Raw genomic sequence first — 25,221 nt, forward strand, 5'->3', positions numbered from 1 at the left:
GACTATATATATATATATATATATATATATATATATATATATATATAATCTGGCTTGAGGTTACTATGTTTTTCTTTAGCTTGGGGTAAAGTTACTTAGTTTTTAATCATTGAATTGATTCCTCTTATATGAATGCTAAAGACATCTTCATAAAAAAAAGCATTCCTGATTGTAATGTGTTTGTAAAGAATTTTTCACTTAGGCTGATTCATGCCTCATACTTTCATTTTTATATCTTAACATCCTGTGGAGCTTTGACACTTTCATCCCTGGAGTCTGAAATATAGAGTCTTTAGGTGCATGGCTTCACAAAAAATATTGGCTTTGCAATTGGCTTAACCTTGGGGCCAGCTGGCTAGTTGTTTGAGACAGGCACAGTTTAACACTACTGATGTGGGCAGATTTAGCACTTAGTCAACCCCCAAAACAAAACACAACAAAGCAAAAATCCAACAACCACCCACCCCTCAAATATACAAATCAGAGTAGCCCAAGGAAATCATTTCTATTGTAAGACTAATACACAACAAAAATTTCATGGTTTTTAAAAATTATTATTTTTATTTTTTTTTCTTAATTGTAGTTGGACACAATACCTTTAATTTATTTATATATTTTTATGTGGTGCTGGGGATTGAACCCAGTGCCTCGCATGTGCTCTATCGCTGAGCTACAACTCCAGCCCCAGTTTTCATGGTTCTTACCTGGATTCTTAGGGCCCAGACTGAAAATGTGCTTGATATAGAAAATGAAATTTCAGCTAGAGAAAAATAAGCTGAAGAGGGTCAAAGGGTCTTGTAAGGATGTAGAAGTTTACATGGGTATTTTCCTTGTTTTTGGTGTTGATTTTGCTTGTGGAGATTTGAGAATTGTGGAGATTAAGTGTGAGTTGAAGTCTTGACCACTCAATTATGCATCGACAATAAGCAATGACTGTGGATTCATATTGTATCCAATTAGGCACTTATTAGTTAGGGTACAATTATTAGGCAAGACAACAGGGAATTGCTCTGGGACTAGGCTCTGCCACTTCTAGTCAAATTAACATAGCAACTGCAGGTTCCATCTCGTGGTATTTCATTTTAGAGAGGAGTTTGTCCAGCAACCAGGCACAAACTTGATAATTAGAATGACAGAGGTTCTATTCTTCCTCTTTGTTCCTACTTGTTGGCCTAATTAGCTGTGTTTGTCTTGGACCCATTATCATAAAAAAAAAACACTTGAAAGAAAACTCTGCTATCTTAAATAATTCAAATTATTAGCTTTTTAAGAACCCGAAGGTCCCAATAAACTAGTCAGCCCTTTATATCCATGGATTCAACCAGCTGTGGATTGAAACTATTTAAAAAAATTACATCTGTACTGAACATGTACAGACTTTTCTTGTCATTATTCCCTAAACAATAGAGTATAACAACTACTTGCATGGCATTTATACTGAATTAGGAATTACAAGTAATCCAGAGATGATGTAAAATATAAAGGAGGTTATGCATAGGTTATATATGCAAATACTATGTCATTTCATACAAGGCGGGGAGGATGGAGGAGCTTGGAATCAATTCTCCAAAGAAACATACTACTGGTTTTATTTCATATATCCTGGGAACTGTGGCCAAATAGTAACAGGAGAGGGGAGGAGAATTTTCTGGTTAGCATTTGGATGTCCTCATAGGTTATTGTAAGTGGATAACTGCCATTCAAATAGGGAAGAGGAATCCGTTAAAGACACGCACACATAGTGTATTTATATCAGCCATATAGAAAAACAGGTTATCCAAGAACCAGGATACAGTGAGAAAAAATAGGTGTTAACCAAGAATTGTCCTTTGCTTAGAAATAACCAAAATGTATATGATACTTTCCTTTCAGCTTCCACCTAATGTTATTTCATTTGTTTATCAGCCACATGGGCTGTCTTTCATACCCCAGTTTTATAAATGAACAGACTGAGGATCAGAAAGATTAAGAGCTTCAGTCCCAGGTTTTGCAATTCCAGTTGCTGTTCCCTTTCCATGCACCCTGCTGTCTCTCAGGTGAGGATGTGTTTATGGCTGAGTTACAACTCCACTGGAGACCAAGGAGGCAAGGACAAATGCTGGCATTTTCTGATAGGTATTTATTATTAGGCTTTGCCCTGTAATACTTGCTAAATCATGCCTTAGGTATGGCTCTTGGCAAGGTCAGGGCACATATAAAGTTAAATTCCTGTTGGGAGGCTTTTAAGGTTTTTATATTTTAATGAAGTTATTAAAATGAAAGTTCAGACTTGCATAATTCATAAGCATTCGCTGCCTCTTTTAAAATTTCTGCCAGTAAATATTTTTTTGAAATTTTAATATAAAATATGAACACGTATTTTGGTGAAGAGTAAAATAGATGTCTAGTTGTAGTAAACTGGAGCTTACCATCATATAACTCTTTTAGCTAGTTTCATTTACAGTATTTTTCCTGCATTAAAGATGGGGTTATAAAATTCAAGATGTTTTTTATATAAACACCTTGATTTGGCAAGCGTTAGTAAAAGCAGATTAAAAATGTTCAAGTGGTTTGGTAAAGTCTAGAAATTGGGAGATTCTTTGAAAAATGCTGGCTTTGACTTTTGTAAGGGCATATAATTTTACAAGTTTTAATGACTGTCATAGGTATCTTCAAGTTGCTATCGTAACAATGCTGCTGGATTGAATGTTTGAATGGATTCAAACTCTGACAAATATAGCTGATGACAGTCTGAAAATCTACAAGCTAATGACCTGATTTTCTTCTTCTTCTTCTTCTTTTTTTTTTTTTTGTACTCATTGCAATCAATCCAGGTTGTCTTTTTAAGCAACACATTTTTAGGTTTTGAACTTAGGGTAATTGCATTTTACTTTAAAATCCTTTCTTATTTAGATGCATGATGAGACTGGATAAATGTAACATTTACTTCTCAACAACAGAACCCAGTAGTAGAAGCAATAGCTAGTAAATTTTAGGATCATTAAAATAATGAAAACTTCCCCCATTATTTTTCTTTTTCCTATTGATATGTAGGAACTCTTTGTATCATAGGAATATTAGTATTGAGTATATTTATGGAGGGGAAGCCTTGCTTCAATCTGTTATTTGTATTTTAATTTCATTTTTGGCTTTAACATTTGTGAGAAACTGACATCTTCATTATATGATTTCCCTGTCCAAGAGCACATATTCTTCTCTTCTGGTCTTGAGTCCTTTGGTGAAATTAAATAGTTTTCCTCATTAAGTTATATTGATAAGGAATTACTAATCATATGATTATATATGCAAACAGATGTTATGTAACTAGTAGATACAGTGCAAGATCAATATATGTTGGCCTGAAAGAGCTCTATTATGTATTGGTATAGGTGAAAAAAATTTTCAGAATGTTTTTATTATCCCATTTTTAAAATGCACATATACTTGTATGTATATATGTGTGGTTTATCAATATAGATAGAAAAGAAAATCTGCAAGAAGATAAAATTTCAAATAGCTTCTTTGTCAGTAGATAACCATGGGATCTTGTAGTTCTGTATATCTGTACCTTAGTTCGGCAAGTGCACTATCACTAAAAATGCATTCAGCTCTTTTTTCTGTGAATACTTATTTTACCTAGGAATAATTTGTTAATTAATTATACTGTCATATTGTTGTCATCTATACATCTCTAAAGTCAATCAATTCTGTTATTTTCCTTTTGGGTAAAGGTAGTTTCAAAATGTTTCAGAAGGTATAAATGTGCTTATTTCATATTTTTAAGTTAAAAAGCCAATTTCCTAAGTAAACACTTGAAATCATTTATTTTTGGAAGAAAAAAGTGATGGAAGCCTTCCTAGTTTTCCAGCAATCACTGAGAATAATGTGCATCAAAAGTTAGGCCATTAGTAATTCAAAAAGGCAACCAGCTGCTATGGTCTTTTGACTTCCTTTTATAAAGAGCCAGTCTATAAAGCAATGGACAAGGAAGATTCTGAGTCATTGCCTTATCTATTCATTCTGGGCAAAAGATGTGACCAGGGGATCATTCACTGTCTTTACTTCTTCTCTGGAAAATGTCTTTATGACAGCCATTGAGGTATAACTACAGTAATGTGTGCATTTCTGTGTCACTCTCTCCTTTTATCTTTTGAAGACAGTCTGCTACATTTTTTTTAAACCACTAAAGGAGGTGGTGGAAGGGGCTCCTAAAAGGAGGAATGAGGTAAAATCTCCTGATAATGCTAGCTAAAATGACCAATAAATTTCAAGAATTACGTTTTCTGGTTTTATTTATTTCCTAGTTGCTATTTCTATTATAATAAGATTAATACTGTGTGATGCCAAAAGAACTTCATTGAATGGAAACAAGTCAGATCAGTTGGAAGATGAAGACAAAATAAGCAGTTAGATTGGTAGAGCTTAAAAATTCATAATTGGATGCTCAGGCAAGGTATGTGAGGTTCATTTCTCCACATATGTGCTCTGGGCTCTGAGAATGTAAACAAATTGACACAATCCTTGTTCTCAAAGTAGTTATTAGTACAGCAGGTGGCAGACTATGGAGAAGAGGGGAAGAGAGTATGCATTTGTAACTGAGATTAGGTATAAAGGATTAAGGGGCCAAATATAAGAGTATAACCTTTCAGATGTGAAATGACTATAATAAAGTACAATTGTTAAAAAGATTGTTTTTGATGTTTCTTCTTCTCTGAGCATTATGACAGTGTTTGCAACTCAGAACTCTGCATTTGTTTTGATCATGTAACTATTGTAGCTTTATTAGCAGAAATCCTGTAGCTTCATAAAAGGAAGAGAAAAATGGTATAGACTTTCATATGTTTTAAATAGTTTTTTTTTAAGGAAAAACTCTTTGCCAAACATGGACAATGTATCTTGTAAGAACCTGCTTAAATTTTTTTTTTAAATGAGAGTATTTGGGGTACTATTTCTGTTCACCCAGTGATCTACTAGAATTGTGACCCTCTCTGTTCCTTTTCTGTGTACTGAATGGAGAAGGGTTGAGGTTGTGGCTCAGAGGTAGAGCTCTTGCCTAGCATGTGTGAGGCACTGGGTTAGAAGGGGACAGGCATGTCCCCTTGGCTCAGGATGCAAATGCAGCCATTCTAGGTTGAATTAGTGAGATGCACAGCTGTGGGGCTGTTTCTGATGGTCTCATGTGAAAGCACAGGAGGTTCCTTCGGTACAGCACAAAGTAAAGGTTCAGAGTTGTCCCTTTTAAAATTTATAGCACAGGACACACTCATACATTTATTTTATGTCTTATATTTCAATCTCTTTCAGCTCCTAGAGCAACACCTCTTTACTACCCAACTGCAAAGTAGCAAAGAAAATTTGACAAAGAATTTTCGAGTAGAAAAGTACCTTTGAGATCATCCTGAATGGCCCTCCCTTTTATCTGTTCCCTTTCAAACATCAAGGTCACTTCCTAAGCCTGGTATTGTGGCTGATGATGAACAGGTAGGTATTACTCTAGCTTTACCTTTCATGATTTTTAGACTTTAATCATATCTCTGCTCAGCCTTCCTTTTCCAAACTACAAAGTCCCAAACTTCTTAGCCTGTTCTCACAAACAGTTCCTTCATCCTTCTGCTCTTCTCTGGCAGCAGGTTCTCTAACACCTCTGTCCTTCCTGAGGTGAGCAACCATAATCCCTGGGCAAACTCAAGTCTTCAACAAGGGTAGGATATTCCCCAGCTACCCGCCCTTATTTATAAAATATTCTAGGACAACATCTCCCTTTTTGGGGGCTGGAAGTACACACAGAGAAGGTCTCCCATGTATGTGCTATGTGACCTTTTTTTCCATTGAAAACGGACCCTCTTATTCTACACTCTAATTTGGATCGTCTTTTTCTTTCAATGTATTAATTGGAAGCTTGCCCACCATAAAGCTGGTGCCAGATTTCTGTCACTGACAAAATACCTGAGACAAACAACTTAGAGGGAGGAAAGGCTTATCCTGGCTCACAGTTTGAGTGGGTCGTCAGCTAGCTCTGTTGCTTTTGGGCTTGGGGTGAGCAGAACATCATGGCAGGGACACAGTCACTCAGCTCATGGCAGGCAGGAAGCAAAGAGAGAGATTGGAAGGGGCCGGGTCCCAGTATCTCCTTCACACAGCTCAGTGAGCTAATTTTCTTCCACCAGCCCTACCTTCTAAAGTTCCCCCACCTCTCAATAGCACCACATGCTGGTTACCTTTGGGAGCCATTTTCAGATCCAAATTGCAGCAAAGCTCATCTACTACATTTTAGCTTGCTTTGCCTTGTAAGATGTTTTCATTTGCCCACTGAGCTTGGCATTTCAATGCCTTGAAACATTTATGTCACCTCCAGAATCAGGAGTTTCAAGGTCACTTGAAAAATGTCCCAGTACAGATCTCTTTGGAATTCGCTATTTCTACTTCTCCATCTGTGGATTTCTCTTGTTAATATATTCCAGCTGAGCTCTATTTCCCCAGGAAGTTGTCTATTGCAAGTCTGATTTATTCTTGTTTGTTTTCAGTCCAACATATTCAATTTTTACATTTATATATGTAGCTTTGACTCACAAAATCCTATAGCAATTTACAGGGGTCGTAGGCATTTGAACTCTCATATCATATTGTCACTTCTTCCTAGGGCAATCACATACAACCTTCTGGAATTAGCCCGTGATAACACACAGTGGGATGTCAAGTTCTTCATCAGTATCTTTCTTTCACATGAAAGGCATCCAGATTCCTTAGACTTGAACCCTTTCGCCTCATGTTGAGCAACATCTCTTCCCCTTTACCACTAACTCAAACAGCTGGAACATCACAGTCTTATATCTCATCCTCTTTAGTGTACAAAGTACCAGTCACTAAAACAACACATCAGTCTCTACACAAGGAATAAAGAGAGAAGATCCTTTTCAGCTTGGAAATAATCTATTAATATTCCAGTCTTAAGCACCTATTGATCCTGCTTTTACTGTCTAACCAAATAATTTTAAGTGACTAACTATTTGTGACTTTTACAATGGAATTTTAGTTTGGATATAAAGGATATTTGGAGTCAGGTAGGCTCTTTGGACAGCTTCCAAACTATAGCATATAGTTAGCCACCTGCTCTTTAGGTTGACCCCCATGAGAAAGAATAAGGACTTACAAGTCATGTTTTATTCATGTAGCCTGAAGACAGACTATTGGGTCTGACATCTCAGCTTTGCCAAATACTAATTCTATGACCTTGGGCAAGTTATTTACTTCTTTGTGCTTCAGTTCCATCAATAGAGTAGCCTAAAAAATAGTCTGTACTTCATAGGTTTATAATGTGGATTAAATCAGTTAGCATTTGTAGGGAATTTAGAGCAGTTTGGTCTTACATTGTGCTATGTAAGGGTCTGCTATGAATTTCATTCCTACACCTAAGGATGGGCATGGTGCCTGGCACAGAATAGGTATCACTCTTATTGACCCCAGGTATGGTGAAGGATAGATGTCAATCATCTGCTGGCCAGAGGACTGAAGAGGCTTTGCACAAACTGTTCTCAACTAATACATTTCAGCTTGTCACTTGTTTCTTTTATTTATCTGCTTTTCTCATTTCCTTAAAATGACTATGCCTAAACTTCCTTTAGACAGTCTATCTCTCCGTATGGTAGCACCAGTATATGTGTCTGGCCTGATTATAACCTTTAAAATATCTCACTGTCTAGAACAATGAAGTGTCAAGAGCTGTCATTTCTTTTTTAGATCAATATGTTCAGATTTTAGGGATTCAGATTATTTTATCAATATCATAATTAAGCACTTTGAAGTGTCCCAGAATTAATTTTATAATGTAACATTCAAGCCTAAAATCATGGTGAAGCTTCTGACATCATGGCCAACTTATTATGCATATTCCTGCCCCATTAGCTCAATAAGATTCCAGTTTATTTGCATATTATTGCTTGACCCCATATCATGGCCAATTAATTTGCATATCCCTATCTAATTGGCTCAAATAAGATTTTGCCATTTTATTTATTGGCCTAGCTCCCAGACTAGTGGCTTTTAGTTCAAATCAATTGAATTTGGAGTGGTTTTCTTTGTTATGCTTTCTGCACCAATGGAAGGACAGATAAGGGTGGTGGTCAAGGGCATTAGGGAATGACTTCAGAATGTGTAGAGGAAACATCTGCTTTTATCTTCTCTTTCAGAGGAAGAGACTGAAGGGGGAAAAAAGAATGATTTAGACAGGTAGGCAAAGTATTTTTCAGGGAGGAGGATGCTGGAACTGGTAAAGAAAACAGGACTTGTTATTTGAGAAAATTCCAGTATATAAGGCAGAGGATGTATTCTATATCACTGACAACAAAATTCTGGCTTAGAACTTGGTTGATCTGGCTCTCTGCTAAAATTATGATATAGCATTCAAGCCTCTAGAGTGTAGTTTTAAATTTAAGGCACATGAGAATAACAGAACTGGGAGGGGGAGGCTTGTTTGAAATCTTTGAAATCTTAAATTTTAACATGTCCCCTGGGCGATTTTAATGGAGGTAGGAAAAATATCACATCTTCATAAATATTGCTTAAGGGAATGATCTGCCTCTGCTGATTGATGGTTTCTATGTGGAATCCAGTGGTTACCTGGGTTTGGGTGAGTTCTTTCCTAAATGACTTCAAATGTTTAAATCTGGCTGTATTTCCCAAATTAGATTTTCTGCAACAGTAGAAAGGTAGCTAGAAGAAAGACAAATCCTTGAGCAATTTATTAAAACAAAAAAATGTTTTATTTTAGAGAAAGGAGAGAGTAATTGTGGGAAAGGGGGAGGGAGACAGGGTGCTCTGTCTCTGCATACTGACAGTCTGACAAATGCTGACTCCTAGGTCTTCCTCCGTACATCCTTTCCTTCAAGTAGTTGCTGTCATTTTTGAATTTCACTGTCCCTTTCATTTGGAGATGCTTTGGGAAACCTCTCCTATACTCCCTCCCTTTGTTTTTTACAGTACATATTTCATAGTGGTAAGGCAGGACTAAGCTTGGCCAGAAAGAAGTCTGGGGTTAAGCACAGGACATAGGGAAAGAAAGATGACAAAGGGGAATACTTCCAGCCACACTCTCTCAACCCCTATTGCTCCCCAGCCCTCGGGTGTCCCTGACCTGATTCCTCCTCATAGCCACCTCTTCAGCTCCTTGATGTGCAGGAGGCTGATGGAATAAATGCATATGGTGATTTCAGTCCATTACATATGCTTTCTCAGCACCCTCTTGACCCCATTCTTGACATACTTTTATTTAATTTTATTTTTCTTACAATTTAGGTGATTACAAACCTTATCAAGTGGACAGGAGTGCAAACTTTTTGCCCTTGTTGATTTGCTTTGGTTCTTAGTAGTGTAAACACTTGGAAAAATCTGTAAAGAACTGTGTGCCGGCATCTGGGAACAGGGGAAGTAGAATAGGTCTATGAGGCAGCATTCTGCTTCATATTGACCCAGGCAAGAAGGGCAATATGCCAAAGGCACAAGAGAGGTGAGAAAATCAATTTGTGATTCTGAGAAGACCAGGAAGGGGGTGCCCTGGAGTTGTTAGTATTATTCATAGAGGTTTATATGCAGGAACATTTCCCAGTTTCCAAGAATGCCTCAATTTCCAACAATCTTTGCAGCCTCCATTTCTAGCCTTACCTACCTTGAGAACCTCATCTTGGTATTTCGCTCCAGGTAGAGGAGGCACCTTTAGTAAGCAAGAGACTTGATTTTATTAGGCAGAAGATTTGATTTTCCTTTAAGTACCAGGCAAAAACCAAACAAAAAGAAAGCTTACTCATATTACTCTGTATTAACTTGCCCCTGAAAAACAGTATTGTTGTCCTAACTTGATGTGGGTAGGGGGTTGTGGGGAAAGTCAGATGGTACAGTGGAAAATGTTTTGCATTGGGTATCAAGGGACATGAACTTCAGTTGTACCTATAAATCTTTTAACTTTGAATGTTAGCTAATTGCAAGTATTTAGTTTCAGTCTATGTGCCACATGGAGCGAGATGTTTATACACATCATCTAAAATCTTCAAGTTTTAATTTTCTCACTGGTAAAATTGATAATAATACCTTCATAAACTACCTAACAGGTCTATCATGAGAACCACAGGAAGGAAACAAAGAAAAGGATTTCTACATTAGAAAGCATTCTATAATTAATAATGTGATTTTTAATAGTTAAAAGTATTATCTGATTTCAGTTGTAAAATAGAACTTCTACTTCATTGTGTCCATTTTGCGGATTCAGAAGTTTACCTTTTTCTTTATTAAATAAAAAATTTGGAGAATTTAATTTTAATAGTAGGAACTTAACTTATAGTCCTCAGATTTCTCATTAACACTGTATTTAGAAGTCCCAAATTTCTGAGATAACCAAACAAATTTCTGAGATAACCAAACAGAAAAAAAAAAAAGAAAAGAAAAACCTCAAATCAAAACAGATCTTGAGGAACATAATTCCTGTGACATCAATAGGAACAAAAAATTCAATTAGGAGCAAAGTGTCTGATTACTTTCTGATGTGGGAATCCGTACAGGTACAAATTGAATCTTAAAAACCAGTAAAACTTGAAACTATGAGACATACAATCTCAAGCCTTTGGGAATTCTCAACTTTTCTAAAGGCTTCACTTTCTTAGATCTCTTAAGTCTCTTTCACAATTTTCCCTAATAGAAGAGAGTTATAATTTTTAAAAATCATTTCCTGAGAGACTTATTCCTAACAGACAGGTATATAAAAGGCAGTGAAGATCATGAGAGACTCGATATTTATTAGGCAGAAGACTTGATTTTCCTCTAAGTACCAGCCATAAACAAAACAAAATAACAAAACAAAATCTACTCACATCCTTCTGTACTAACTTCCCCTGAAAAACAGTCTTTGTAGTCTATAAGATCTAATATGAATAGTTAGATTTAGATATCCCCTTCTTCTTCTTTTTTTTTTCTTATAAGTTCTTGGGAATTGGAATGCAAAGGATTCAAAGCAAGGATCTACAGTAGAGAAGCTACTAGTTCGATTAGGCTTGTCCCTGTGAGGTAGGAAGGCCTCAGATTTGTATCATTTGCTTCATGGATATATAAGATAGAGGTATAATCTTTGTGCAGTGCATTTTGAATTCACTATATAGGAGGAAAATAAACTGACCCTGTCAGAGAGTAGTAAAAAAGTTTTAAAAAAGTTTTAAAAAAGTTTTCTGCAATCTGTATTTGGGGTAAAAATGGGAGTTCATAACCCACTTGAATATAATGTATGAAATATGATATGTCAAGAGTTTTGTAATGTTTTGAACAACCAATAAAAAACAACAACAACAACAACAACAAAAAAAAACAAGGTGCTAAAAAAAAAAAAGTTTTCTTGGATCCTCCAAGTATAGAATCATGTCCTCAGCAATTAATGATGTTTGAGTTCTTCTTTTCCTATTTGTATCCCTTTAATTTCTTTTGTCTGTCTAATTGCTCTGGCTACAGTTTCAAGGACTATATTGAATAGAAGTGGTATAAGGGGGTATCCTTGTCTTGTTCCAGTTTTTTTTTTTTTTGCCATTTAGAATGATGTTGGCCTTGGGTTTAGCTTTTACAATGTTGTTTTACGTAGATAGCTTTTACAGTGTTGAGGTATGTTCCTACTCTTCCTAGTTTTTCTAGTGTTTTGAACTTGAAAGGGTGCTGTATTTTGTCAAATGCTTTCTCTGTATCAATTGATATGATCACAGGATTCTTATCTTTAAGTCTATTGATGTGATGAATTATATTTATTGATTTCTTTATGTTGAACCAACCTTGCCTCCTTGGAATGAACCCCACTTGATCATGGTGCACTATTTTTTAAAATGTTTTTTGTATGTGATTTGCCAGAATTTTATTGAGAATTTTTGCAGCAATGTTCATCAGGGATATTGGTCTGAAATTTTCCTTCCTTGATATGTCTCTGTCTGGTTTTGGTATCAGGATGATACTAGCTTTGTAGAATGAGTTTGGAAGGATTCCTTCCTTTTCTATTTCATGGAATAATTTGAGGAGTATTGGTATTAATTCTTCCTTGTAGGTCTTCTAGAACTCAGCTCTGAATCCATTTGGTCCTGGGCTTTTCTTGTTTGGTAAGCTTTTGATGGCATCTTCTATTTCCTAGCTTGAAATTCTATACTTAGAAGATTCAAAACCTCCACCAGAAAACTTTTAGAATTAATTAATGAAGTCAGCAAAGTAGTAGGATATGAAATCAATATCCATAAATCAAATGCATTTCTGTACATCAGTGATGACTCCTTGAAAGAGGAATTAGGAAAACTTCCCCATTCACAATAGCCTCAAAAAACATAAAATACTTGGGAATTAACTTAACAAAAGAGGTGAAAGACCTTTACAGTGAAAACTACAGAATACTAAAGCAAGAAATTAAAGAAGACCTTAGAAGATGGAAAGATCTCCCATGCTCTTGGATAGTCAAAATTAATATTGTCAAGTTTTAATTTTAAAATGGCCATACTACCCAAAGCACTATACAGATTCAATGCAAATTAAATTAAAATCCCAATGTCATTCCTTATAGAAGTAGAAAAAGCAATCATGAAATTCATTTGGAAAAATAAGAGACCCAGAATAGCCAAAGCAATGTTTAGCAAGAAGAAAGAAGCAGGAGGCATCATAATACCAGACCTTAAGCTATATTATAAAGCTATAGTAACAAAAATGGCATGATATTGGTACCAAAATAGACATGTAGACCAATGGTATAGAATAGAATTCACAGAGACAAACCCACATAAATACAATTATCTCATACTAGACAATGGTGCCAAATACATACATTGGAGAAAAGATAGCCTCTTCATTCAACAAATGGTGAGGGGAGAACTGGAAACCTTTATTGCAGCAAAATGAAACTAAACCCCTATCTCTTACCATGCATAAAACTCAACTCAAAGTGGATCAAGCAAGGACCTAGAAATTAGACAAGAGATCCTGTGCCTAATAGAGGAAAAAGCAGGCCCATATCCACATCATGTCATATTAGGCTTTGACTTCCTTAACAAGATTTCTAAAGAGCAAGAAATAAAATCAAGAATTAATGAATGGGATGGTCTAAAACTAAAAAGCTTCTTCTCAGCAACAGAAACAATGAGGTGAAGAGAGACCCTACATTTGGGGAGAAAACTTTTGCCACACACATGTCATATAGAGCACTAATCTCCAGGGTATGTAAAAACTCAAAAAACTTAAAGGCACACTCATACATTGCTGGTGGGACTGCAAATGGTGCAACCACTCTGGAAAGCAGAATGGAGATTCCTTAGAAAACCGCCATTTGACCCAGCTATCCCATTCCTCGATCTATACCCAAAGGACTTAAAATCAACATACTGTAGTAACACAGCCACATCAATGTTCATAGCTACTCAATTCACAATAGCTAAACTGTGGAAGCAACCTAGATATCCTTCAGTAGATGAATGGATAAAGAAACTGTGGTGTACATACACCCCAGCATTAAAAGACAATAAAACCATGGCATTTGCAGGTAAATGGATGGAGTTGGAGAATATCATGCTAAGTGAAGTTAGTTAGTGCCAAAAATACCAAAGGCCGAATGGTCTCTCTGATAAGTGGATGCTGATCCCAAACGGGGAGGAGGGAGGCATGGGAAAATGGAAGAACTTTGGGCAAAGGGGAGGGAGGTTGAAGAGGGTACATGGAGGCAGGAAAGAGATGGACATCATTACCCTAGGTACATGTGAGACTGCACATAGGGTGTGACACTACATGTGTAAAACCAGAGAAATGAAAAGTTGTGCTGCAGTTGTGTACAATGAATCAAAATACATTCTGCTGTGCTATATACCTAATTTAAATAAATAAATAAATAAATTTTTCTTATTTTCTTCAATGTATTGCTGATTAATTCCTTATCTTGTCTTAATTCACTACTGGGTCTATTCAAAACATAGGGCTACTGATTTGCCTGAATTGATTGGACAATTCTATCAAATGGATGAATTGTTTTTTCCCCAGTGAATCAAGCAAGTTTTTAAACCATCTGTTGTTTTCACATTTTGCATAGTTATCCCAAGATTTGATAAAGTCAGTAATAGAAATAACTACAGAAATATTTAGTGAGCACTTAGTTGTTTCAGGTTCTGGGCTGTCACTTAGTTCTCAAAATAAACTTTTCTGCAGTGTCCCCTTATCACTCTGCTTCATGGATCATGCAAGTGAGGTTTAGAAGAGCTACATAACTTGTTCAATGTTAAATTGCTAGTAGTGGCAGAGTGGGGTGTAAACATTGGCAAAACATCCCACTTTGGTTCCAATTAATTAGCCATTTCCAGTAAATGCAGTTTGGCGTTTGGATTACCTGAAATGATCTTATTATATAATTTTGGTCTCCTTGTACGTAGGTCAGCTTACTTTGAGACAGACCATTCAAATGCTTAAAATTGTTTTAATGGTCAGTAGGTTAAACAAATTTGAAATGCAGGACTTGTTTTTTCAGGCCATACCTCCTTTGTAAATAATTCATTATTCATTCAGCAGCTATGCTCAGTGCTACCAGTCAGTGAGAGCATTGTGAGAGACATAAATACAGAAGGCAGCCTAGTGAGAGAGAAGTGCGATGTTACAGAGGTGTGAACAAACTGCTAGTGGCATTTAAAAAAGACAAAGATTTATTTTAGTGGGATGGATCAAAAAAGGCTTCACAGAGTCCCACCACCTAAAACTTTCTCTCTCCCCACGCAATCCCATGCTTCACTTCTGCTCCTCTTCCAGGTTGTTTCCAAAATGTCACCTACTCATCAGGCCTTCCCTTACCACTCCATTTACATAACTTCCAACATTCTTTACCATCTTACCTGCTTTACTTCTCCATAGTACTGGTCACTTCACTATATGCTTTTTCATTTATTGACTTCTTATCTGTCTCCCCACGTTAAAATACAAGATGTAGGAGGGCAGAGCCTTTTGTTGGTTTTGTCCACTAAAGTGAATCTAGTGCTTGCACAATGAAGGAAACAATACTTCAACTGGACCTGCAGAATGGGTAGGATTGAGCTAGACATTGGTTGAAGAGAGGGAATTCCAGGTAAAGGAAACCTCCTAAGCAAAGAAAGGTAGCAAGTCACACTGTGAATTTGGAGAAGAGTGTGATTGGCCATTTGGTTGCAGTGAGATATGGTATGACATAGTCTGAAATTACCTACATTATGTGGTTACAGTGGTTATGATTTAATTCAGCAGGCAGCAGGAAGCCCTTAAAATTTGACCTCTTTAAGAGTATTTGTACTTTAAGTATCTTTATTTAATATCTAATAATTAAACAAAATCAATCCAGGTAATTCAAGTGTCGGGGTGGAGCTAGGTTGTGTGGGTTCTGAAACTAATAAAGTTTTGATGATTTTCTTTAGAGAAAAGGATACAAAATTATGAATCTTAAATTAGATCTGACCTCTGAGTGTACCCCTTTCCTGTCACACTGGTGTGTTAGTACAGTGGGTGGTAGGAGCCATCCCGGATTTCCTTCCTTTGCTGGGCTTGTTAGCAGTAAGTAATATATGTAATATATGGCTATGAATGGAAGCCACGTACATATAGCCTGCTAGACCCAGGTTTCCTTAGCCAAATCCTGAAAATGCCCGTAGCTTCTCTGATATAATGGAATAAGAAGGGATGGATGATGAAGGAAAAGTCATGTGGAAAGAGACAGCAAATTGTGATTAAAAATGGCAGCTGAAATGTCTATGACCATGGGAACTTTACGAACTTGAGAGAAGCCAGTACAAGTAAGGTGCCCTGAATCTTTACTGCCTTCATGGAAACACTGCTGTGGAACTCTGCTGCAGGACCCAGGGTAAACTAGAAAGACTAGGGGAGTACTGGATGTGGTGATGAGAGGATGGTTGGCATGGAAGTTAGGAAAGGAGCCTATGAGGAACCATTGCCAGAACCATTAATGGCACATGGCTATTGAACCAGAAGAGATGGAAAGGTCAAGGTATGTGAAGACCTTAGGATACTAAGTAGTAATCTGAGAGCAAACTGTAATTGTAGTAAAAAAATTTCTCTGCATGTTTTTCACTAGGCATATTAAATATTCTTCATATTTTCAGAGGAAACTGCGCTCATTGCTCCAAATTTGCTTTGTCATGCTGTTAAGGCAATGAAAACAGGACATTATTTAATAGGGTCTTGGTGATAGGAAAGAATTAGTGTATCTTCCCCAGGTGGCTTATTTATAAAGAGAAGTAAACTTAGGTACAAGGGGAAATTGGTTGACAAATTAGTGGGTTAGTAAGTGGAAATTCAACTTTAGCATTTTTTAGCTGTTGTGCTTTAGAATATAATATCACCATGCTGTATTAGTGTGACCTTTTGAAGTTTGCAATACTTTTATTAGAGAAAGTGTTGAGTAACAAGTAGTATCCATTGTAAATCTGTGGACAGAAACAATGTCAACTGTAGTCTACTTATGATGACCTTGTGGTGTATCAGGAAAATTCTTCACACTTTAATGATTTACTGGAACATTAAAAATATAATTGATTTAATCATACAGAGGAGAAAAAAATTATGTTCAACCATGGAAATGACAAGTCCTTGACTTGACTTTGCTTTGGAACAAGAATGTACTTCATCCACTCTTTATTATTATGGTTGGGTTTTATATACTTTAAACCCCAAAGCCCCCCTATTTATTCTAAGCTATAGTACTGAATGCATTACTATGGGAGTTCACTTTCAAACAGATGATATATATATATATATATATATAATCTAAAATAGCCAAGCCTTTAATAAAATGATATTATAAAAATTATGTTAGACTATCAAATACCTAATAAACAAGTCTCTGATGAAGACTTTATATATATATATATCTTGGGTGAATTTGAGCCACAAACAAAAACAAAAACAAAAACAAAAACAAAACCCCTCAAACTATAATCTGTCACAGTAGGGTCTTTCAGAAGGGAAGCAGAAATTTTTAGCTTTCAATGCCATAGAAATGACAATTGATACTTTGGCTATGAAGAAGGAAAATAGATTTTATGTTTGATGCCAATTCCAATAAATTGAGAGTGGCTTCCTGGGGCACAGCGTTAGGATGGATTCTGAGACTGCTTCCAGGCTTAGTAGGAGAGAGGACTGTGATCAATTAAGGAGTAGGGAGTCACAGCAGGTGTGCAATGCATTTGGTATCCATGATGAAACAGCATTTAAAAAAATCAATAATCACCAGGGCTTACCAGATAAGCCACCCACATCCATCTTCTTCAGATTCTTTGCCTCCAGAATGACGACAGTCAGTTTACCAGCAGTAGGTACATAGCGGAGGGAGAAGCAGATGTCACCCAATTTCTCTTGCTATGAAAACCAATAAAAGAGGTATTAACAATTTTTCAGATAAAGGTGAATGAATATAGTTTGTATGTACATATTGTAAATTCCTTGAGAGAGGAGGGTTATGACAATTAGAATCTGAAAACTTTTAGGACCATGGGTACACAGTGGTTCTTTTATTCATTAAGGAATCATCAAGAATTATACCAGTTTTTAAAAAAGCACATTTATACTTTAACATCCATCAAAATATATTTATAATTCAGTGGTACTGGAAGTGATACCCAAATGAGCACTGCAAAATGCTCAACAAAAATTTATAACTTTATAAAAAAGCTTTGAAAAGGGCTTAACACTTGTTTAGTAGACTCAACCTACCTCGATTTTTTTTTTTTTTACATATCAAATAGGATTATGTCTAACATTTTATGTTTATAGTTTTGGGAATAAAGACTTCCATTTGTGTTTTATTAAATTACTATTTATTGGTGAAAATTCTGAATTCCTAATAACTGAACTGAAATGAAATATGTTTTATACTTTTAGTTTTATTCATTTCAAATGAAGAAGTCTGACTTTCTTTGTCCTTATCTTAAAATTTGTAAAAAAAATTGATATGTGTAGTTATGCAATGTGAAGAATCTCATAGCTCTTCATGTTATTCATTACATCATATTTTAGACACACAAAAAATTCACCGATGCTGTACTAAGGCATTTTTAAACAACTAATGCTGCATGTAAAATGATTAAACTACCCTCCACCCTGCCCCCGAAAGGACTCCTATCAATTCCCCCATCTTAAGTGAGACTCTGGGATTCTGTAGGATTACATATTATTCTGTAGGATTACTGGTTAAGAACCATGCTGTTGCTCAACAGAGTAGAATTTGCATTCACGTGTGTGTGTGTGTGTGTGTGTATGTGTATGTGTGTGTGTGTGTGTGTGTGAGAGAGAGAGAGAGAGAGAGAGAGAGAGAGAGGAGTATGCTGTGCCCTTCTTAGATCCAGGAGGCTCCCTGCTGCTTTGTAACACAAGGAATTAGCTTTATGTCAAATCAGAGTTGTTTCTTAGTGTTTTCCCTTACAAAATACGAATTCTGATTCAGAAGAAGGCAACAGTTGTGTCAGACTTCTGCAGATAAACTTTTAACATAGGAATGAGGTACAGAGGGAATGAGGTACAGAAGCCTATATACTCAGGAACTTCTCATGCTATACTCAGATGAGGATTATATTTGGCCTTATCTATATATAATCTGACATGTATGTGACACCAGCCAGTCTTCAATGTAGAAATAACTGCCTAGAGGTAATTTAACAATGTAAGGAAGTATAACTACTTATTTTGGGATACTCATTATATCCATCTTTCAAGAAAGAAAAGGTATGATTTATCTGTAGGTAAGATGTAGGGAGAGAAGGAGAAAAGGTAATACTTTCTGCTGAAGTAATGCCTCTGTTGGAAACAATACTACATGTGTTTATGGTCTCTATTCTTTCATTTCTCAAATTTCTCAAGTCCCCATAGCATCTTACATCTTACCACTCTATGTTAATAAGAGCTGGGTTTTTTTTTTTTGGTACCAGGGGTACTTAACCACTGAGCCTATCCCCAGACCTTTTTATTTTTTATTTTGAGTCACAGTCTCATTAAGTTGCTGAGGACCTTGATAAATTGCTGAGGCTGGCTTTGAACTTGTGATCCTCCTGCCTCAGCCTGGCTAGCCTCTGGCCTCTGGGATTACCGGTGTACACCACTCATTCTGGCAGAAAAGTTTGTATTTCTATTGTTGTTTGCATGTCTTAATTCTCCCACATGACTGTACCCTCCCTGAAGGCTGGGTCCTTGACTGGATATCACTTCCCATACATTTTCAAGTGTAAATAGGTAGAAACTTTAGATAATACACCTGTTTGAAATTACTGAGGTCATAACTCCCTTTCATTAGAATAAAACAATAAGGAGTTTCTTGTAATGTGCCAAGTTCACCTGATGTGCCCACTCACCCTTAGGAATTAATTGACACACCAGGAGAGTCTAGTGGAATATATTACTTTTTATAATCTCTGAAAATAAGAGAGGGAGTTAATATAGAAATTAACGCAAAGTGTGGCAAATTCATCTGAACTTTATGAGACAAGAGAAATGAAAATGAACAAAATTGCTGTTCAAAATTCTCATTAGGTGGAGGGTTCTTTGTGGTGGAATCTGCCTGTTCTCCTGGACAGCCTCCTTGGGGAGCTGTCTGTGCTGCAGGGTCGGGTTACTCTAACCCTTGCAATAGGCAAGTCAGACATGACCACTCTCTGATATCATACTCCTCTCTCTGGCTCATTGGTAGCAATATATAAACATCAGTTTACAACATTTTATTACTACAAAGTTTTAGAAACCAAGATTTTCTAAATTGTTAAAAAAAAATTTCCTTTCAGTTTATGATGATGGGGGGGGATTTTCTTGGAAAAAAAGATAACCAAATCTAAATAGCAGATCCTACTACTTCCTAACAATTCCATCTAGTTTTCTGCACAACACCGTGGAGCATGCTGATATGTCCACTTATAAGTGAAAACTTCGTGACTTCGAAGTTACAGTTTTCATAATATCCCAGTGAGGAACTGAAGCAAGGTCTTTTGACACAAAATCATGTTTTCTTTACTACTAAGTGGCCATGTTGAATGATAAAAATTAATAGTGCAACCCATCATCCACTTGGATATTCCACTCTCACTTTAAATTAATTATGCTAAAGTCCTCCCCTTGAGTGTTCTCCTTTCCAACATCCCTTCCTGTCAGGGTCACTAATTAATCTGTTTTCAGTGGCCAATTCCCCTTTTCTCTGTTTTCCTGTATTCATTTAACTCACAAGTCTTGTTTTTTTTCTTTTTTTTTTTTTTTGGTAAATGTGTCATAGACTTCATTTTCTTTCATTTCCTTTTTCTTTTATCATCAGTGTAAGCTTTACCTTAACCACCTCAACTATGTCCACCTCCAGCATGACTTCCACCTCCATATGATGTTTGCCACTGTCACCACTGCTACCCAACACCATGAGCTCAGCACCACCATCCCCACCACCTCCATTCTCACCATCAGCTCCATAGTGTTTGAGATCAAGCCCTAACCACTTCTGTCATATTTTTAAAAAATACTCTCATGAAACACCTCTTTAGTTTTAGTGTTTCCAAAGTTCAATGCAGGCTGCAAACTAATGCCATATGAATGTTTGAAAGGTTCAACCCTCTTGTCCTGACTTTTAAGAAGCTCTGTGTTTGCCTCTGCCCTAACTGTCCAAACCTTTTTCTCCGCCTCTTCAACCTTTAGAATACATCTTGAATGTATTCTCTCCTCATTTATAACACAGTTGATATTAGGTGACCAACTGTCCCCATTTGCTCAAGACTGCAGGGAAAGGCCTCAGTCCCAGGAAAACCAAGACAAGTGGTAACCTTAAATCAATGTCATCAATATTCTTGGCTTAAACTCCTTTAACAGTCTTCTAATAGCTTCTCCACACCTACTCTTGCTCCTTTCCAATATTTTCCTTATATAAAAAGCAGAAGGATCCTTCCAAAATGGGATTATGATCATGGGACCATTCTATTCAAAGCCCTTCAATATTTTCTCATTTCACTTAGAATAACATGTATTGCTTACACTAAAATATGATCTGACTCTTCTATCTCTTAACACTATTCTGATCTCATTTCTTCTTTCCCAAACATGCCCAGTCCAAATCTGTAAGAGGGTCTTCTGTATTTGCTATTTACTCTGTCTGCAATATTCTCCCCCAGATGCCATTATGAATCATTCTGTTATTTGGCTTTATACTCATGTCACCTCTTTAGAGAGCCTTTTTATGGAAAGCTATCTAAGTAATCTAATACACTCTTAAGCACACATTCCACCTGTGTCCTAGCACCTGTCATCACTTGATATTCTGTTTCTTTAGGTTTACCCCACCAAAACATCACACCTATGTGAGAAGAGACTTGTTTTTCTCGATGCCATGTTCCTAGTGCTACAACAGTGCCTGGTACAGAATAGAGTTCCATATATGCCTGTCAAATGAATAATGCAGGTTCTCTACAATTGAATGCAGTCAGAATGGTCTTCTCAGTATCTGCTTTTTCAAAGCTTGGGTTCTCTAGAGAAGCAAACTCAGAATAAAGGCAAGGTTTATTGGAGTATGGCCATTTGATCAACACTTATGGCACGGGTGGGAGGGGAGAGAAGCAGGATTGCACAAGTGAAGAACTTGGGCTGTGACATAATGACATCGAAGGCCTCAGCCAGTTCTCTGGGGTACTCTGGAGCTCAGATAGCTCTTCAGAGATGTTCTGAATTGGGGCACCAGAGATAAGACTTTACAATCCTGAATCAGCTAAACACTGAGTGTGGGCTGCCCTTATATCTAGTGTCAGGATCTCTTCAGCTTAGGATAATGTCAAGAACTTAGTTATGAGCTGTCAGTCATCAACACTCTTGACAACCAGGACAATAAATACCTTAGTCATAATGGTGCAAACATTGGGAGTTCACCACGGCAATCACTACTTCTCCATGAGCTATGTACTTTCCCACTACCATTTTTTTTTTGCTTAGTTAATAAATCCACCTGAAATATCTCTATTCCCTTCTGCCTAGTTAAATTACTCCTACACATGAAGGCCTAATCCAATTTTGTATTTTTAATGAAGCACCTCCTTATGCATGGCTTTCTGGTAGAAATTTATTTGTAGCCAATATTATGGTGCCCAGAGATGATTTTTCCCCCTATTTACTTTGCATATTTTATGGTTTGGGTATGAGGTGCTCCATGAGATGCTTATATGATAATGCAAGAATGTTCAGAGGTGAAATGATTAAATCATGAAAACTATAACTTCATCAGTGGATTAATCTTTTTAATAGATTGATGGATTACTGGGTGTTAACTAGGCAGGGTATGGCTATAGGAAGTAGGTCACTGAGGGTGTGCCCTTGGGGATTATATATTTTTCCCCTGGCTCCTCCTGTTTCCTAGCAGCCAAGAGCAACAGCTTTCCTCCATTATACCCTTCTACCATGATGCTCCACCTCATCTTAGGCCCAGAGCAATGGAATCAGCTGGCCACAAACTGAAACCTCTGAAACTGTGAGCCCAAAATAAACTTTTCCCTTCTCTAAGTTGTTCTGATTTTGTATTTTGCTCACAGAGAAGAAAAGCTAACTAACAAAGCTTACGTGAGTTCAACTTGTTATGGGACAGACAGATGTGAATGGTTGGAACACAAGATTGAGAAAATAATTCTATAAAATGGACCCACTCTCCTGACCCCTACATACTTTCTTTTCCAAGAAGCAATTTATCTGCAGCCCTGCCTGGCCTAAATGGACAGGATATGTCACATTTCTTAGCAAACTACCTGTTATCTGCAGGAGAAATGTAGGTCCAAAATAAATGTCCATGGGAGAAACCCAGGAGGCTTTTGTGACCAGATCCTGAAACACTGGGAGATAAGGATAGTTTCTCCTAACTATCAAATCTGTAAGAATGTATGGTTAAGAATCCAATTAGAACCAGTCAACATGGGCCAAGGTGACCTAGAATTGCCATGAATGATCTTTTTTTTTTTTTTTTTTGGCAGGAGATGGGGAGAGGGGGGGTAGGGAGTGGGGTGTGCAGTTTGCCAAGGATTGAACTCAGGGATATTTGGCTACTGAGCCACATCCCCAGCCCTAGTTTCTGTTTTATTTAGAGACAGGGTCTCACTGAGTTGCTTAGCATTGCGCTTTTGCTGAGTCTGGCTTTGAACTCAAGATCCTCCTGCCTTAGCATCCCCTCTCCCCTAGCCACTAGGATTACAGGTCTGCACCACCAAGCCTGGCTTGATAGTGCATACTTGAAAGTCTGATGTCGTCTTGCTGTCAGTCAAAAGTGAAGAGGTGGATCTGGGCAGGACTGTCTGGAAACTTTTCTGGGATCCTCAATAAAACTGGAGTACAGGAGGGGTACATTGTCCCTCTCCTCGCTGAGAGGACCCAATCTCTCTCGAGAGTGTTCCTTTTTCCTTTTCCATCCCTTCAATAAACTCATTCCTATTACTCTGAGCAACGTGTCTGAAATCTTTCTGACTTGATAACAAGAATCGGGGTTTGAAGGGAGTCTTCACTCTGCCTCAGTTTCTCAGAAGGCCGTAATTCTGTAACAAACTCATACTCCAGAGGAGCAGGAATTTCACTTTATACTACCTCTATACAAAGCTCCAGGTACATAATTAGAGCTTCTAAATAACTGTGGGCTGTTTGTATTAAAATGAGAACCTCACCAGTCTTTTGCTTTGCAAACAGCACTGATGCTAGTGTTCTATCAACAGTGTCTCCAGTTTAATCAACAAGTCAACTAATGGATTTATTTGAAGCTCCTCCTTTGTGCCTAGTACTATGAACACTGCCACATTAGCTCTGAAATGAGACTAGAAACAAAAACATTTCTGGAGGTGTTGCTTTTATAAGATAATTTCAAGACCCTGTAGAGTTGTAGCCAACAGATGAGTGCTTTTGCGGGTGTGATTATCTCATGAAGGGGTCTTATTACTATTAGGAATTTCAGCTTTATGTATAATTTATTTTAGTCAATTGCCTGATCACTAGGTGGAAACTGCCAGTTAGTGTTAGAGAGTTCCAACTGTGAGATTCAGAGAAATTAACCTGCTCTTTTAGAATATGGAACTGACAATCAGAAGGTACTTTTGTTCTGAGCAGCTTGATAATTCCATTATTTTCTTTTAAAAAACATTCACTGAATAGCATAGATGCAAATTAATGATTTTGTAGACAACTATAGCAATACCTTTCATTTTTGAAAAGCATTATAGATATTAGAATAAAGGTCATCTCTAATGGATAAAAAAAGCTTGATTTAAAAATGAATATTTACTTGATGGCTTCTATAGCACCATCTATCATTTTATGTATAAAAAGAAGGGTTTACTTTAGTGGCCTTTGAAAATGGGGCTAAGTTCATAGATTTGTTGGGAACACTGTACCTTTGAATGAGTTTTAAAAAGGTACCTGAATTGACATAGTGCCATGACATTTTAAAAGGACATATTCTATTTATGTTAATTGTAAGAAGATTCTCCTATGTGTTAAATTGGCAATAGATTTTCTGATGAGTGGATTTTTTTTCCCTAAGGTTGGGAGTCTATTTAGAGGTGACAAATAAATGGAGGTCTAATGGTAATTCAGATCATTTGCATATTCTCCATTTTACAAATGCTAAAACGTCCTTTTAAGAAGGACAATGTCATGGTTTTAATTTTAATAAGAGATGGGTGGCTTTAAATATATCCTTTGGGTGGTAATATTTTTGAACTTCATTTTATTCCCATAACTATGCTTATACCCCCAAAGTATCTGCCAAATCGGTATTTACATCTAATGGACCAGATGGTCACAGTGTGAAATGTTGCTTTGAAATGTACCCAGGCTAAAAAGACTGAATCTGGCCTAGTGTGCAAATGTACAGCAAAATTTCCAGGTGAATGAGGCAGTATGTTTTGTCTTTGTACATTTATTTTGTGGGGATATTATATAATCCATTATTTTGTATTCATTCTATTAATCATTTTTTAATTAAAAAGTAATTATTAAATTCCACCATAGACTTCCTAGCTCATGTCTTGACTCTATGATACTCTTGAGGAATAATATAATATGTTGACTGAACCTCAGAGGTAGCAGAGATGCTTTGGGAGGAAACACTCCAGAATCCAGCAACAGAACCAAGGAGATTTATTCTTCAATAAATAAAAATTTCTCCAAGCCATCTCAAATGCACTCTCTATGCAAATGGAGCTTTATGGCATATTTCCCCTTTTAACTAGAGCTAGTTTTTTTTTTTTT

At 36.8% G+C, this 25,221-nt stretch overlaps 1 protein-coding gene and 1 long non-coding RNA gene across 4 annotated transcripts in view; one reads left to right on the forward strand and one right to left on the reverse strand.

Moving 5' to 3' along the window:
- Positions 1–25,221, reverse strand: part of Syt1 (synaptotagmin 1) — a 519,932-nt gene that overhangs the window by 75,756 nt on the left and 418,955 nt on the right. For all 3 annotated transcript variants that reach the window (XM_015482663.2, XM_015482662.2, XM_048804683.1), the window contains one exon: positions 17,235–17,352. In XM_015482663.2, the coding sequence (XP_015338149.1) occupies positions 17,235–17,352 (118 nt within the window). The remainder of the gene's footprint in view (positions 1–17,234; positions 17,353–25,221) is intronic.
- Positions 1–25,221, forward strand: part of LOC125617227 — a 161,989-nt gene that overhangs the window by 69,840 nt on the left and 66,928 nt on the right. The window lies entirely within an intron of this gene.

The sequence above is a fragment of the Marmota marmota genome, unplaced genomic scaffold, assembly GCF_001458135.2.
Source record: "Marmota marmota marmota unplaced genomic scaffold, marMar, whole genome shotgun sequence".
Taxonomy (NCBI): Eukaryota; Metazoa; Chordata; class Mammalia; order Rodentia; family Sciuridae; genus Marmota; species Marmota marmota.